Source organism: Molossus molossus, unplaced genomic scaffold, assembly GCF_014108415.1.
Source record: "Molossus molossus isolate mMolMol1 unplaced genomic scaffold, mMolMol1.p scaffold_m16_p_9, whole genome shotgun sequence".
NCBI lineage: Eukaryota > Metazoa > Chordata > Mammalia > Chiroptera > Molossidae > Molossus > Molossus molossus.
In genome coordinates this window covers 69733716-69751591 of record NW_023425403.1, presented here as the reverse complement: position 1 = coordinate 69751591, position 17876 = coordinate 69733716, and the positions used below count along the sequence as shown (strand labels likewise).

Genomic DNA, 17876 nt, shown 5'->3' with positions numbered 1-17876 from the left:
AAAGGAAGGAAGACTCCCCATCTCATTTTACTAGGCAGCATTACACTGACAGTGTACTGAGAATTAAATATCAGAAATAAGGAGACATTATTTCATAGCAACTTTGGTAGCATCTTAGGATATTTTGATGTTCTTATTTATCCGCTGTACTATATAATTTTAACTCATTGTCTTTGCTCACATTCTTTTCCATGCAGCTTCGACATAAATACATAGCCAATAGATGGCAACGTCGTCATACACAGAATAAAGACATTGAGGTCAACAACAGACTGCAAGATGATGGTGTTCCCATCCGATTATAATGGAGCTTAAACATTCCTTCATAGCCTTTCATAAGGTCTGAGCCTGCTCAATGTACAGGGTGGGGCAAAAGTCGGTTTACAGTTGTGAGTACACGAAACATAGAGTTTGCTCCCATATTATTTTTTCTTAATTATTGTATTATTTTTCATATGAGCAGCTGTAAACCGACTCTTGCCCCACCCTGTAAGACTGCTTTGTGCCATCTCAGTTTGCTGAGAGTCATGCTATTGGCTAGAAACGCCTGAGGGCACCCGGCTTTTCAGAGAGCTTCCCACACACATCTCCCCTTTCTAAATCAATGCTACAGCTGAACCGGCCCTTGTGGTTCTTACAATTGCAAGACACTCTTGAGCAATAACCGTTAGGTGATTCTGAAGGAAAAAGGAGTTTATTAATTCCGGCCCTGGAATGTACAATGCCTGGCAGGGGAAGAGAAAGAGCGAGCCCACACGGGGCCTCGGGTTTCACAGGCTCACTTTTTATTAGTGGATTTAAAACACCAGAGTCAAAATTTAAAGGTGGGAAGAGGAAAAAACAAATAGCCCAAATGGTCAGTTACCGAAATAACTAAATTCTCAAACAAAAGAGCCGCAGTTGGCTCTTGCTCTCTTTCTGCTGGCAGTGGGAGCCAGCCTTGGTTGGGCTGGAGGCCTCTCTGAAGTGGAAGCCTGGTTAAGGGGCCGCCTGGCAATCCGAGTTTAAATCAGGCGTTTGCATTACAAAAAGAAAAGCCAGCTGCCATGCTCACACTGCAATTACTCACCTGCCTGGTGATGCTGGTGTAAACAAGTGCACTGTGCTGTCAGTGGATGGAAGTTCGTGCATGCCATTGCAGTAGTGGGCTCTGCCACCTGGTTTGTGGAAGTGCACTCTGATGTCCACTCAAGGGAACGCTTGCTTAGGAATGCATGTCTCAAAGACAGTCCCTTGGTTAAGCAGCACATGTCTGTGTTGCTCTTTTGTGATTACTTCTTACAGGCCTTTACCAACTTTTGAGACATTATATGCATCATTTTTTAGGTTATTATTTTATAAAATAACTTTTTACAATTTTTAGCTTATTTATTTAAAAATATAATAGCAATAAAGTTCAATGTACACATCATGAACAGAGAAAAACAATCTTTATAAACTTTAGATAACAAATGTAAAAATGTAACATTTGACTTACCATGCTACTCTCTCTGATCTTATACATATAAACACACACATATGTGGAGAATTTTTTTATTTTAATTTTTACTTTATTGTGATCATATCTTACATCATATTTTAAATACACATTTTACACATATTTTTACTAATTGCTTTATGCATGAAATGTTGATGCTATCTGAGACATTCTGTATTTCTTCAATCTTTTCTTATATGTATATATTTTAGATAGTATATTTAGATATATTTTTACATGATATACTTTATAGATATATTTTATATAACATAATTTGCATGATGAATATAAAATGATTTCTTCTATTGATGAACAAGCATGGAGAGTGAGTGTTCCTTAACTTCTAGTACTTTTATTTCTGAAGGATATATATTGAAAATTTGTATTTCTAAATTTTAAAACTTTTACTTTTTTAATATCAATGGATAGTGCCCCATTTCTTTACCTCCCCAACCCCCAATTACAGCAAATGATACTTTCATCAGCAATAATATATTCTTCATTATTTCTAACCCTGGATATTATATTTATATAAATTTAAGCCATTTATCTGATTAATAGTCAAGGAGCATGCTATAATTTCTGTTAGATATATTTTTTATTTAGAAAGATTAACCTTTTCAATCAAAAAGCTTCCATGATTTAGAAATTATGAAATTAAATTAAGAAATTATACTTTTGTAATTTCAAGTGCAACATTCTTTTTACTAAATTTTTTTTTTTTATCCTCACCTGAGGACATTTTTCCATTTTCTGTTCAGACAGAGTGGGAGGGAGAGAGAGAGAGAGAAACTTCCATGTGAAAGGGACACATCAAGTGGTCGCCACCCGCACAACCCAACCAGGGCCGGGGACAAACTGCAACCGAGGTACGTGCCCTTAGCGGGAACCGAACCCGGCTCTCTCTGGACCACAGGCCGATGCTCTAACTGCTGAGCCAAACCGGCCAGGGCTTTTTTTTTATTAAATATTAAGTGCCAGAGTTTCTTTATCTAAAAAAAGCAAATTCCAAAATAATTGCCAATTTATTTTTATACACTTAATTTATGTGCATATTTCAAATGTAATATTTTTAAAAAGAAAGTTATATTTACTCTCATAATATAATTGTAGTCAATAAGAAATGGTAGGAAGGATACTTCTTGAAATGGTGACAATTATTGATTTTCCTGATGTGAATGTATTCCTCTGACAACTTGGTATATGGATAAGTTGATGATACTGCATCAGCTCACCTTGGCTAGCACACTTCTCTGTGGCTAGCTCCTAGACCAATGTAATTCTCCAACCTAGTATAAAATTGGATACATGTGAGTGAAATATAAAGCTACTCATAAATTCTTTTTTTGAAGAATTAATGCAGGAATTATTTTTATTCATATATTGAACTCAACATAGAATATACTGTATAGGCATGTTTGTGAATAGTGAAAAATCAATTTGAGTTAGAGCTGACAACACATACTGTTCAGTTCCCTGAGGCCCAAGCTTTTGATATTACCTTTTTGGTTCCAACAGACTTCCTTTCATGGAAAATAATGTGTTGAATATTTCAAAATTTCTCTCGGGAAATTATTTATCACCGCAAATTAATACATTTAAAAAGCATATTTTAGTTTAAGTGTATTGTGAGCTTTGTAACTATGTATAGGTATTTATGCATTTCATGAAACTCATTGGAGATGTAATTGTTTAAGCTGGGAGTACTTTCCCATTTATTGGCTTTCCAAGAGGTGTCTTATACCTAGTGTCGGGTAAAAGAGGTCCCTTTACAGATTACGTGAACTTTGTTTGTGCTGTAGTCACAACCTTATTCAAAGCCAGTTTCTTGGGTGCAGACTGGTGTTCAGAAGGCTTCTTGGTTTCATGCTGTACTTTCTCTGCCTTTTTAATCATTGTTGAATAATTAACAATTCATTATTAATTTTTAATAATTAATAATATTCGTGTTGCATTGAGCCCGCTCATAATGACATTCCAAAATCCCACCCTCTGACCCATTAAAAAAAGTGTCTCAAATGTTTGATGAAATATATTCTCGTCATAATCAACCTCTCTGAGACCACCTGAAAAATGAACACAAATCTACCAACTTGGCACATATGGAACTAAATCAAATTAAACTCACTCATACCCAACCCTTATCATCCTTGACCATCACACAGAAAGCACATCTCACTACTCATTCTGTTCTTCTCTAACCTCCTTTACATAAAAACACATATTCTCCCCTTAGCTAATATCCTGAGATTGTCAGTCAGAAACTTGCATTATCTCTTTTTAAAGTGTGTCATGCATGTATCATTTTGCTTCCCTTTCACCCCTGTGATAGGTTATTCATAGTCTTCACAACTCTGGAACCTGGAGGTAGTGTCCAGAAATGTCTAGCATTGCATCTGTGCACCTGAACTATGGACCTTGACACCTCGGGAACAAAGTCCTTTTACTTTTGGAGACTCGGGTGATTTGCTTGCACTGGTGTACCTCATATTGCTGTCTGTATGCCCTCCAATTACTGAAGACATCAAGACCCTTCAAATCCAACTACATTCCTGAGCATATTCAATCTTTTATAAATGACTCATCACACGAGGTAGCCCCTGTTCTCAGTTCCTTCAATTCCACATCTTCATTCTAAGTTACCAACTCATTCTTATGGCCATGTATTTGATGCTGTCACTATTCAGGTCTGTTCTTCATGTAAAATCTTAAGACCTGGCATATTCTTTACTGTAATTTCCTACATTTTAACTTCTATATTCCTTTACCCCTCTACAACTATTTCACACGGACTTTGAAAATTAGAATAATTATATCAGCTACTTACCGAACTCAGATTGTTCAAGACAGAAATTATTTTCTTCCCTCCCGTCTTGTGCAACATCCAATTTTTAGAAAACAACAACAAAACTATCCATTAATTTGCCCATCCAAAAATTTGGGAATCTTCTTACCTCTCCACCTCTTTCACAATTATAACTTTGATTAATTGACAATTGGGGCATTTTATTTTCCAAATGTTTTCTTTCCTTGTCTCTTTTTGTAGGAATAGTTCCTTACTAGGGTTATTGTTTTAGCCTTTACCATGGCTTTCTGTTTTCAGTTTTACCTCTCTTTTCTCTAGTCCATTTTATACAGTGCTAACAGAAAAAAATTCTAATGTTTTGATCTCATCAGCTAGATTCACTGTTTTGCAGTCACCATAAGTAAAATCCAATGTCTTTTATATGTTCTAGAAGGCCCCTTGTTGTCTGATGATGGTCTATAATGCCAGTCGAATCACCTGAAATTTTCTCCTGGCATAATCATGCTAATTTACTTGCTTTCCCCCCTTAATTAGAACTGTACATACTGATGTCGGTCTTTATTAAGACTCTTTTGAAGTTCTCCTCTTCTGTGCCTTTGAAAATCCCTTTGAATATGTATGTATTTTGTATATAGCACAGCTTACATTTTTATAATGACTTGTTAAATCTTATTACTAATTTTTTATTCTCTGATAAAAGAGAGTTTTCTACACCTCTTTTTATATCAGGAAGCTGGCATATTGTCTGGAAAAGAGTAACTGATTTAAAATAGTCTTCACTGAGTGAAAGAATAGTTTTTACATGGGGTACATTGGGCTCAGAATAAACCTTAAGTGTTCAACATAGAGCTCAATTCATACCTTAAGAAGCCAAAGTGCAGCCTAATTCAGGTTATTATGCCAGCAGTCAAGCTGATTCAACTCCAGGAAAAGATGCACTGTCTTCTTTTGCAGTATCAAGGCCTGAATGCCTTAGACATAGTGTATTTCTCGCCCTCTTCCATCATATTCCAATGAGAAAATGAGATGAGGGGCAATTTAAGTGACAGTGGTGACATTTTCCTATACAGGTAGAGTTTACCCTAAAAAGGTTTCTCTAATGCTGAATTCAGTGTTCTTTCCTTTGGTGCACGCAACCTTGGATGCCAATATATTAAAATAAGGCAAACAATATTAACTTAGAGAAATACATAGATCATACATGTTTTCTGTTTCTGGTATAAAGATTTTTCTGGAGTTCACTTATAATAAGAATTTCAGTGTTTCCTATATTTAGATGAAAATTTGATATGAGGAAAATAAAACAATGTGAGCACAGATACACCACAGATACAAGTGAGTCTTCAACTTTAGTTAAGATTTCAAATAGATATGTCAATTTGGGGAACAAAAAAGAACATTTACATTCAGAAAATATTTTAATATGTGTCCTTTGAGAAACTCTATAATAATACAAATTCAATTTTACAATTAAAAATTTATCTTTCTGGTAAGAAACTATTTAAAAGTCCCAGGCTGTTGTTTAGGGAGAATGACTATATGTAAATATTTTATATCTGCTAGGACAAGATAGAGTAGAAAATGAACTCTTTTTCCTGTGGGAGAAAATATTGTTAGTGGTGCTTCCAAGTTGTCTGGTAAAATACAAAGTGAAGTCAGAGAAGAGGACAGCACAGCTCATTCGTTTCTGTGTCATTAAGGTAGAGCTCATGGGTAATATTGCTTCTCTTCTAGAATCGGGAATGGAGATGGTTCCCACTATTTCATGATGCAAGTCCCTTGTGCTCACATGATAAGACTTTTGAGCTTTCTTTGTGGAAATCCTTGCTGTACAAACTATACCATCATTTCTTTTTTTTCCTTCTTATCTTTTGCCAAGATGAAGGCAGCAAAAGACTCAATGTGAATATTACATTATTAAGTTCTGCAAGGCAAATGTCATACAGCAAACTAAAAAAATGTTTGACTCCAATATATGATTCAAGTCAAGTCAGAATCAAATTTCTATTCAAAGTATAAATAACCAAAACAATGACTAAGTTTATCTGACTTATGGTAGGTAAATATTAAGGAGAAATATGTCATACAGTAAATTCTTTGGCTCATTATAACATTTTTTTTTAACATTCATTCATAGTGTTTGAAGACCAGTTGTTTATTCTCTTTTAAAGCATACACATCTTATTATATGACTATTATAAAAATTATTTATCTATTCCCCATTCATCTAGTTATATATTGCGACACTGATAACACACAATTATGATTAATGTAGCTTCAAAATAAGTCAGAAATTTAGGCAGTGTTATTCCTCAAACTTGTTCATTTTTTTCTAAGTTGTTTTGTTTAGGGTAGGTCCTTTAAACTTTTCAAGAAATTTTTAGAATTTAATTCTGTGATTTTTTTTTTAAATCCTCACCCAAGGGTATGTTGGTGTTCTCTGTTTGTTTTAGAGAGGAAGGGAAAGAGAGGCAGAGAAACATCAATGTGAGAGAGACACATCGATTTGTTGCCTCCTAAGTATGTGCCCTGATCAGGAATTGAATCCACAACCCTTTGGTGAATGTGATGACACTGCAACCAAACAAGTCACTGGGCCAGGGCAATCCTGTAAATTTTTTATAAAAAAAGAGATTTTTTTTTTGAGGATGTGTATAATCTATAAATCAATTATGGAAAAATCAACATCTTAATAATGGTTTATGATCCACGAAATAGTATATCTTTCCCTTATTTATTTCTTTGCTTTCTGTGGGCATAGTTTTATTGTTTTCAGTGTATGGGTCTTTCACATCTTTTGTCATGGTTGTTTTTAACTATTTCATACTTTATTGATATTACTATAAAATGTATTATTTTTATAATTTCAATTTTCAGTTGTTGCTTGATAATATATGAAAATATAACTGATTTTTGTATGTTGATTCTATATACTTTGAAAAAAACTCATTATCTTTTTTTATAGATATCATACATTTTTTTCTAATAAAAATTATGACTAAAAATAAAGAACATGTTACTTAATTTATACATAGATGGTCAATTATTGTGTAAATAAAAAGTTTGATTTCTTCCTTTCCAATATAGATGACCTTTTTGTTTGTTGGTTTTATCAAACAGATTAGCATCTCCAATACAATGTTGAATAAAAGTGGTAAGAGTAGACATCCTCATTTTGTTCCAGATCTTAAAAGAAACATATTCAGCCTTTCAACAATATGATGTTAGTTGTTGGTTTTCCATACATTCTCTTTATCAGATTGATATTTTTTGTTCTGAGATATACTTCCTCTGGTATAAATACATCAATTTCAACTTATTTTGATTCATCTTAGAATTTTATAACATTTTCAACCTTTTTCTTTTAACCAGTATTTGTGGTTATATTTAAGGTATAGTTTTGGTAAGCAGAATACAATTGGGTCTGATTTTTTATAAAATCTGATAATCTCTACTTTTAATTATGGCTGTATAGAAGTTATTTTTAATGCAATTATTGATATAGTAAGCCTTATAATTTATATAATTGAGCTAAGCATTTTCTATTTGTTTCATCTTTGTTCTCATTTCCTCTTTTATTAGATGAATTTTATATTTTTTGAGAGCATTTTATATATTCCATTGGACTAAGAGTTATTTATTATTGTTTTGTTAATATAATAGTTACTTTGGGATTTATCATGTTCTTCTGACACTAACTTCAAATGATATGTCACTTCACATTTAGTATAAGAACCTTGCAAAGCTATACCTACATTTCTCTCTTCCTAGTCTTAATGCTATTGTTATACATTTATGTTACACATATGATGAGAACCTCGTATTACAGTCTTTTTTGTTTGTCTAACTATCATTTATCTTTCAAATGTTCTAGATTTAAATAATAAGAAATAATGCTATTTTTTAACCCACAGAGTTATCATGTTGGTGGTTTTTATTTCTTTGTGTCAACTGGTGTCATTTTTCTTTTAGATGATTTTATTGCTATGCTTTAAGGGTCATCATGTTTTTCTTACATTTCTACTCTGTCATTAACTTTATCCAGTATATTTTTTATCTCAGGCATTATAGTTATATTTTTTCTGTAAGTTTGATGTTGATCTTTTCATATGTAGTATAACAACAGTTAACTACTTGAACATATGGAATATGGTTTTAACTGTCTTAATGACTTTGTCTGCTACTGTTCTGGGCCAACTTTATTTAATTGATTTTGCTTTTCATTAGCATGCATATTTTTTCGCTATTTTGTTGCCTAGTTGTCTTCAATTGGATGTTAGACATTAAAAAATTTACCTTGCTTGGCACTGAATATTTATGAATATGTGAATTATACTTCAACTTTGTTATAGGATACAATTAAATTACTTGGAGGTAGTTTAGTACTTTTGGGTTTTACTGTTGAGATTTATTAAATGGTATCATAGCAGTGTTTATTCTAAGGCTAGTTATTTCCTATTACTGACATACTACCCTTTCACATACTTTTCTAATCCCATGAATTATGAGGTTTTCCACTCTGATTGTTAGGAACAGGTACTATTCTCTCTCATTCTGAGACAGTTCTTTCCCAACCCTTGGGCAGTTTTCTTAAACATATATACCTGTCAGTATTCTACTGAATACAGATCTGCTGAATATTCAAGAGATCCCTCCACAGATTTCTGGACTGTTCTCTAAGTCATTTTTATTTTTTAAAAATCTTTTTATTTTTGGAATAATTATAGAGTCACCAGCAGTTGCAAAAATAGTAACAAGTCCCATGTACCCCTCACTCTGTCTCCTCCAATTGTGATATCTTACATAGCTTTAGTAAAATATCACCCCATCAACCCTAAAATCAACTACATGCTGATGACCCCACATTTAATTAATTATTTTTTTTCAATTATAGTCCATATTTAACACTATTGTATATTAGTTTCAGATGTACAGCAGAAAACCATGTACACAACTCTCTTTTGAAAGACCCTTTGCCTTGGTCTCCCTGGACACTGAGCTCCATTTCTCTAATCCAGGATGATTTATTGTGTTCCCCCTGGTTCCCCTTCCTTGTAACAGTGCTTGGAATCTCTCTCAGTGAGCTGGGCAATCACAGGACTCATTTAATTTGTTTTTTATATTTTGGGAATAACTCTTCTTCAGTGTCTGATATCCAGTGTCTTGAAAAATTTTGTTTCATATACTGTTCTCTCCCATTTTTCTTTCTTTCTTTCTTTCTTTCTTTCTTTCTTTCTTTCTTTCTTTCTTTCTTTCTTTCTTTCTTTCTTTTTTTTCTTTCTCTTTCTTCTTTCTTTCTTCCTCTTTCTTCTTTCTTTCTTCTTTCTTCCTTTGTTTTTCTCTCTCTCTCTACTTCTTCTTCCTTCCCTCCCTCCCTCCCTCCCTCCCTCCCTCCCTCCCTCCTTCTTCCTTCCTTCCTTCCTTCCTTCCTTCTTCCTTCCTTCCTTCCTTCCTTCCTTCCTCTCTCTCTTTCTTTCTATATTCTGTCTATATATTTTTTTGTCATTTTTAAAAAAGTTTTACCTCATTTTATTCTTTGTTATTGCTTCAGATAAGAGGGTAAGTCCAGTCCCTGTTATTCTATGTCAACCAGAAATAGGAGTACTAGTTCTTCTGTTATCCTGACTTGAATAATATGATTAGAATATTATTTATCCAGGATCTTTTCATCTTAAATGATTTTTAAATGTTCTAATTTCTGGGGAGATAATGTGGAAATATTCATATTACTAAACACAATGTACTGATCTAACCAAAACCATTGCAACAGAATAATAAAATATTTATAATATGAAAATGTCATGCCCTTTGAGAAAAAATTTTGCACAAGTAAATCTTTAAAATTCATCAGTGGCTTACCAAGTACCAAACATTCAAGCACTAATTTGTGTAAAGTTTTCTATTGTAATTACATGCTAGTATATCAAAGGTAAGATAACTGAAAAAGTAGGTATCATATTTAAATTTTATTGAAAATGATAAAGACTACTCCAGATTTATTTTCAAAATAGTAGAGTTCAAAGTTTAATCTCAGGGTTAGAAAGTTGGAATGTTTTCATATTCATAAATTCAAAAATACACATTAAAAAACAATTTTTCTATTTTCTCTGAAGCTCTGGTCTTTGTGAATACTGACCTGAAGAAACCTCTTAGACATTTGAGCAAAATTGAAATCTACTAGGGTAACAAACAAACAAAACAAAAGTATATCTCGCAAAGAGATATTGGCACTCACACTTGAAAAACTATAAAAGAGTTTAATTTTTCCCTTCCCTTATGATATAAACACTCCCAATTATCTGATCCCATAATTGAAGTTGTTCCATTATATTAGTCAAGATAAGTATACTGATTTATATAAACAAATGCCTAGCAATAAGGGGGAAAAAAGTGCCAAGATAATCTACCAGGACAAAATACCACAACAAGCATAAAAAAAATCTAACTGAAAGATTTCCTATGAAAATCAGTTATTAGAATTAAACTAAGGCCACCTAAGGAAAGGAAAAAGGCTGAATTTAGAATTAACACTGATTGAGTCCACTCTTTACTAGTATCGAAGACTCTTAAGATTATTTTTTTTTAAAGCATCATTTCTGTGACATGATCTTTGTTTAAAATGATCCACTTTATAGGTTTACCATTCAAAACAGATTTTTCTTGGAATCCTACAATCATAGCACACATTCTCTCTGGTTGAGGTAAACTTTGTTAAACTTTCATAAGCGCTCAGATCAAACTGTTTTTACATCCTGGCCAGAGAAGTAGCAAATGTAGCTAGCATCAAAGCCAGATAGTACAATAGACTATTTGGGTTTGGGGGGAGGTTTTCTTTGGCCTACACTTGATTTACAAGATCTTCAAAACCATTTTTAATCTGCTCAGATTATCTGTGTCTACATCAAATAGATTTTTTAAATGTTTTCAATAATATAATTTTAAATTTTACTTTTGTTTAATTATAAAATAAAATGCTCCAAATGTATCATCCTTCAGGAAATAAGTGAATGCTTTCTAACTTGGGCCAAGAAGTCTTCTTTGAGATTTATTAGGCATTGTGCATTAGTATCATTTTAAGAAGTCTCTCTAAACATCCGAACACAAGCATAACTTCCACCAAGGGAATAAAAGGAATTGCTTTATAATAACCTTAGTTAGAGTCTCCTTTCTTATGTTCTACTTGTTTGTTTAAGCAGAGGGAAAGAAGAGTTGGCAAAGTAGCCTGAAGTATGGTGTCTGGAATCAGATAGCAACACTGAATGTCCAGCAGAGACAGGGAAAGGGAAAGGGGGTCAAACATATGGTGACAGAAAGAGATTTGACTGTGGGTAGTAAACAAACAATGCAATAGACAAGTAATATATTATAGAATTGTACACTTCAAACCTATATAACTTTATTAACCAATGTCATCCCAATAAATGTAATGAAAAGTTAAAAAAATAAAATAAAATGAATCACAAAAAAGTCTTGCTGTATTACTTAAAAGTCTGTGACTCTTGGCAAATTAATTGCCTGTTTGTATCTCAGTTTTCTCATTTATGTAAGCATTGTACCAAATGTACATAATTGTACCAGAATCATAGAGCCATTCTAAATATTAAATTATACAACATAAATAAATATTCAACATGCTACCTGCCAAATAACAAGGTCTTACTCAATCTCACTCATTATGATTATGACAAATATTTATTCATCCAACAGTATTTATTGAGTAACTACATGTTCTGAGATAGGGATAAAATGATGAGCAAAACAAGCACCCTGTCCATTGGGCAACTGTAGTTCATGACAAACAACAAAAGCAACATTGTTATTAATATATAACTATAAGCTACACCAAGGAATTAAAAAGTAGAGGATAGTTACTCAAAGAACACAAAACAAGAGGATAACATACTAAAAATGTTTTTAAGTAAACTTTTTGCCTAGGGGATCAATGAATGCTTCTCTGTGAAAGGTACAGAGATTTATACAAGTCATTTCAAGGATGAATAGGAATAAACTCAGAAAAGGGTGGGTTAAGGGAAGGAGAGTCGCTATACAAGAGAGGCAACAATTTGTGAGGTCCAAAGGCAGAGAAAAATGATCAAGAATGACATGAAGTCTTGAAGGCAAAGGGTGATGGGGAGGTTGGTGATTGAAGGGCTTCGATAGCAGACAAGGGACAAGTCATTAGGAGTTTAGATGGTCAAAGTATAGATTGATATCAGAGGATGGTAGAAATGTTTCAGGGGTCAGGGAGAAGAGAGCTAGGAATGTGCCAAAATAGTTCAGATTTTTATTTTATAATTTCCATCGACTCCAGTGAAGAGAATGGATTACAGGTGGCAACATTAATGAAGAAAGATGATGCAGATGGCAGTTGGAGATGTTGATTTGAAAGAGGACAGTGTCTTAGAATTGGTGTAGACAATGGAGATGGGAAGAAGTGGGATAGATATAAGGCAGACATTTTTCAAGTAGAAGTGATAGGGCTAGGTAGAATATTGAAAATGATGGGAAAGAGGATTTGGGCAAATATGATCCTGATTTCTGGGTTTGCACAAACCAATGCATGGAGAGCTTTCCTCTGAGACAGAGAAGAAGGACACTAAGCAAGAGAGAAGGAAGATTATAAGCTCAATTTTCTACATGTTGCATTTATATTGTCTCTGTGACAGAGATCAAACAGAGAGGTGGATGTGTGAGAGCATAGGTCAGTGGGAAGTCTAAATTTTGAATTGCAAATCTAGAAACAAAGTTTATGGATGCTAACTAAAACCTTGACATCAGATGACTGCACTCTGAGAATTGAGAAAACTAAAACAACAAGCAGTTAAACATGACATCTCCTCTTCTACTCACATCTCAGCACACTGCAAGAATATAAATATTTCTCTCTGGTTTCTTAGTTTACTACATATAGAATTTTGGACAAAACTGTTCACATCAAAACACAGAATGATCTAACAGCAAGGAAATTATACACTTTCCAACAACTAAGTTTGGACAGTAGAGAAAAGTGATTAATAACATAGATCAAGAGCTTATTACTGTAAAAGGATTCTTAATGTTCGAGGTATTAGAATACTGAGGTTTGTTTATGTATGTCTAGGATGCTGGAATAAGATAAAGGCTGGGTTTGGGCAGTAAATTAGTTTACCAGTATCTTCCTGCTACTTTTATGCTTCAACTCCATGATAGTTTTACCTTGCTAGAATTCTGAGAATATGGGAAACTTTCCCCTGAGCATCCTTCAGCTGCTGTTTGAACAAGTTAAATCAACTGAGTTAGACAACTGCTTATACTTGTCTAAAACAATGTTCCCTACCAGTATGAGACCAGGTGAATAATGAGGAGATCAGAATATGAAGAAAGAAAACAGAAAAGAGGCCAACTCTTGCTTTATATATGAACATAAATTTTAACACAGAAGTCAGAAATGATAAAAATGAATTACCAAATATCAAATCACTGACATCACAGTATAATGATATAATAATAATCCAAGTAATCAACATTATCATGCAGGATTCATATAGTGTATGTACTCATTGATCATTATAAACATTATGTAGATTTCCTGCAAAGTTGTGATAGAAACAAAAGTAAATCAACATTACAAATTATTTTGCTTATTATTTTCCATTTAGTATCTAACTTTGGAAATGTTGTCTCTTCTGTGATATGAACCTTTATTTTTACCACAAGTTAATATAATATATATTGATAATGACTAATTATTAGGTTTAATAGTATAAATTCAATCAATCATGAAAACAGAATCAATGTGTATGAAGGTTCAGGAACATATACTGTCATGAGAATACTGTCAGTGCCAACTGATTTGTCCAATGAGAAATTTAGATTAATCTAAAGAATTTAAGTATCAATAAGAATTTAAAAATAAAATTAGACCCATTCCAATAGTAAATATAATTTGAGGTGGTAATAGGCTTATTTTGAGAATACTTTTCTCTTATAAATCTTTGTTAATAAAAACACTGTTATATATTAAAAAATGAGGAACTGGAAGTTAATTATGATGGGTGTTTTCCCTAACTAAGCTATTAGTTATTAGTTCTATTTTTTATTACAATTTCTTATGTCATTATTCCATTAATATTTTCAAATACTCCAACTTACAAGAACGTCTTCAGAAATTACGCATGCAGAAAACCATGTTTATTTATAAAGCAAATTGTGTTTTTAAATGATCAAATATTAATATTCCCAGAAAGTCAAGTATTTTAAGCTGATTTAAAGACTTTACAAAACAAAATAATTCATCTACTTTCTTTTATTGAACTGAGTCACAATAATATCAGCTTCAATAAAGTAGTAATTAATAAATACTTAACCTGTCTTTAAATATATTAGATGAATTGCAAAATGTTTATGAAGGATTGCTCTAAACTAAAATAAAAGGTTTTATACTTACTGAACAAGAAGAAAAACCCAACATACTTTATTTTAAAAAAAATAATAGGTTTAAAACTCTAGGTAACTAGTAATTACATAAATAACTTTGTGGTATTATTGGTACCCAAAATTATAATACTTTTCATAAAATAATTAAATAATTGATACACTTGCATTTGGTCTCCTCTCTCTCTATATATATATAAAAAAAAACAACTTTGATATACTTGAAAAATGCAAATTAAACTACTTCTTTAAAAATTATCTTACATTATATTAAATGTCTTCAAATATTATGTGATCTTGTTCAAGGCTGTCAAGATTAAAATTTTAATCTACATAATCCATATAATTAAAGCAATTCAAGGATTTCTCTGTATCTCTAACCTCACATTTGTCAATATAATTAAAGTACACTTATACATATTATTTTGCTTTATGCATTCTTCTGTGATTTAACTGCACAATAAGCTGATTCAATCAACCAAGTTTAAAAAGTTGCTTCTGTTTCTAATTTGTTACTTAGAGGTAATTAAGTTTTATTAACATACTCATTGTAATTTCCTATTTCTCCTGTATTTATCTTCAATCATGTGCTCTGATAACATGAGACAAATGCAGATCTTTTCATATCCTCACTACATGCCAAACCTAGTAATGATGTAATGCAGAATAATGAGTCATTCTCCAAAATTGTAAAACTAAGAAGTTTCATGTGTGGAAAGATTTTCTATAAGCCTGAGAAGTAGGAGAACTTTACTCCAAGAGATGTAATATTAGAAATAAACAAGAAATAATGTTGGTCTGCTTAGTAAGGATCCACAATCCCACACTGAGCCAACAAATCAGGAAGCTGAATGCCAAAGGGCTCAGCAACAGTTTAATTCTAAGACTCTGAACAGGGCAAAAGTAAAGTAGGGTAAAAAGAGAAGTTGGGGTAGAGAATAACACTCTATTTCATGGAGCAATAAAAGAGAGAGAAGATGCTGCTGCTGTCCAGTAGCTTCCTTCTGTACACCTCATTCTTCCTGGAATATAAAGTTAAGCCACAGGGATCCCAGATAACCTGCTAAGTCAGGTTTTAGGCCAGTATATGAGATGTATTTGAGCGGTGTTTAAAGCATGTTTCACCTCACATCAAACAACTGGAAGACTGGTGTAATTTAATGACAGGTAATGACAGAATAATATATTCTCAGAAATATGGGAACCACTCCACCTAGACACTTATTAAAATGAATATATGTGTGATTTGTAATTACAACTCGGAGATCTTGAAAAGCAAAAGCAATATGTTTGAGCCGATAGAAATTAATGAACAAACTTTGAACGAGATTACAGCTTGGGTAATAACCCTGCTGACATCTCTTAACTAAAAATTTCAACCTGAAACCTTTCAGACTTAGTAATCACCAAAGCACAGAGGGGTGGGAGAAAAGAGTGAAAATTGGGAGTTGCCTGGATACCCCATGGGGACTTACTGTACCTGTGTCCACATCCTTCACCTGTTGCCTGGCTCGTGTTGGCCGGCTCCACTTTGAGCTCCTGCAGGACCAGCCCTTTTTCGTGTGGTCTAGGAAAGTCCATGCCAGGCACTTCCTCCTCCTCCAGGGACTCAACGTAGAACAGAGTCCTGGCAGGCGGTTGGGTACCCTGCCCGGGCACCCCTTGCTGCAGCCGCGTGGCCACTGGCAGCAGGGTACCATTCAGTGGGTTGAAGGAAGAGGAGGAAGAGGATGGGGAGGAAGACGAGGAGGAGGAAGAGGAAGGCTTCTTCCAGAATGTGCTCAGGCTGCCCTTCTCTTGGCTTTTGAGCAAGCGGCTCTGGCTGGGTCCCCAGTGCTCGAAACTGCCGCTGCTGTCCTGTTGCAAGCAGCCACCCCCTGCTGGGCCGCCGGGGGCCGGCGACGGGTGACTGAAGAGTTTCCAGCGGAGTCGTAGAATGTGTTTCACATCGAAGTCTTTTCGTCCAGAGCCCGACATGCTTGGCGCAAGGAAGGCAAAGAACCTCAGCAGGCGCAGAAGTAGACGCGCCAGCTGGTGGAGGAAGCCAGCGGAGCCTGGGGTTGGAGGCGGAGGCTGGATGCGCTCTCCGAGCCCGCGGAGCAGCGCGGCGAGGCGGGATGCGCGCTCTCCGGGCGACGACCTGAGCGCGGACGGCACAGCTGAGCGGCTCAGCCGCGGTTAGGTCCGCGGCACCTGCGCGTGGGGAGCCGACCCGCCAGGAGCACAGGCAGGAGCAGGACGCCGAGGGCTGAGAATCCTCGATCGCCGCGCAGGGGCCCCGCGGTTACGAAGGGAGGGACGACCCTGGTGCTGGAGATGCACGAGGAAGGGAGATCTGTGAGCTCCGAAGCTCGGGAGGCGCCGGTGGCTGAATATACCTCCCTGGGATGCGCCCCTGGCACAGCCCCAGTTGGGAAGGTGTCGGCTCTCCTGTCCTTGCAGCTGAGTTCGGTGCCTGGAGAGCGGGGAGAGAGAGAGAGAGAGAGAGAGAGAGAGAGAGAGAGAGAGAGAGAGAGAGAGAGAGAGAGAGAGAGAGAGAGAGAGACCCAAGTCGCGAAGAAGCGCTCCCCCCACACCCAGCCTTCTCCGTGCACCTGCGCCCCTGTCCCTGGCCTTTGCGAGGATGCTTTGAGAGCTTGTCGGGTATTTCTGAGAAAGTCAAATGCCTTCTGCAAGGTGGAGAAGGGGTGTTTTTATATAGTCAGTTTGTAAAAGAGAAGAATAAATATTCCGGAAAATATAGGGAGGCAAAAGGAAAAGCTGTCAAGGTCCTCACAGTACAATTTTCTCCCTGCCTCAGCGCCTCCGCCTCCCCGTAAGTGACGCAGATGTGCGCTGGGGCCTATATGGAGAGATGGAGGGAGGGAGCGAAGGCTTCAATCTTCTTTATGCAAGTGAAGCTGCTGCTCTTATTGTCCCTTTGCGTGGGTCCTGTCACCTTTCTTCGTTCTCCTTCTTCACTACATTACGGTGTAGCAATAAAAGTATAGCAAACAGGCATTATGCTTTAGCATCAGTAAACACCAAATATGAATCATGGCAGCGTAAACTTAATGGGCTGCCATCGGTTTGCAGGTTGAAGGTTAATGGCTTGAATTATTTAATAAACCGCATCCTTTAACCTTTAGCCTTAGTTTCTCTGTAGTGAGACACAGGAGAAACAGGGATGCTGGCGTCAAA

General features: G+C 35.1%; 1 protein-coding gene across 2 annotated transcripts in view; it reads right to left on the bottom strand.

Annotated features, from left to right (window-relative positions):
• Positions 1-16673, bottom strand: part of KLHL1 (kelch like family member 1) — a 370204-nt gene extending 353531 nt beyond the window's left edge. For both annotated transcript variants that reach the window (XM_036250226.1, XM_036250227.1), the window contains exon 1: positions 16177-16673. In XM_036250226.1, the coding sequence (XP_036106119.1) occupies positions 16177-16673 (497 nt within the window). The remainder of the gene's footprint in view (positions 1-16176) is intronic.
• Between the last annotated feature and the right edge of the window lie 1203 nt (positions 16674-17876).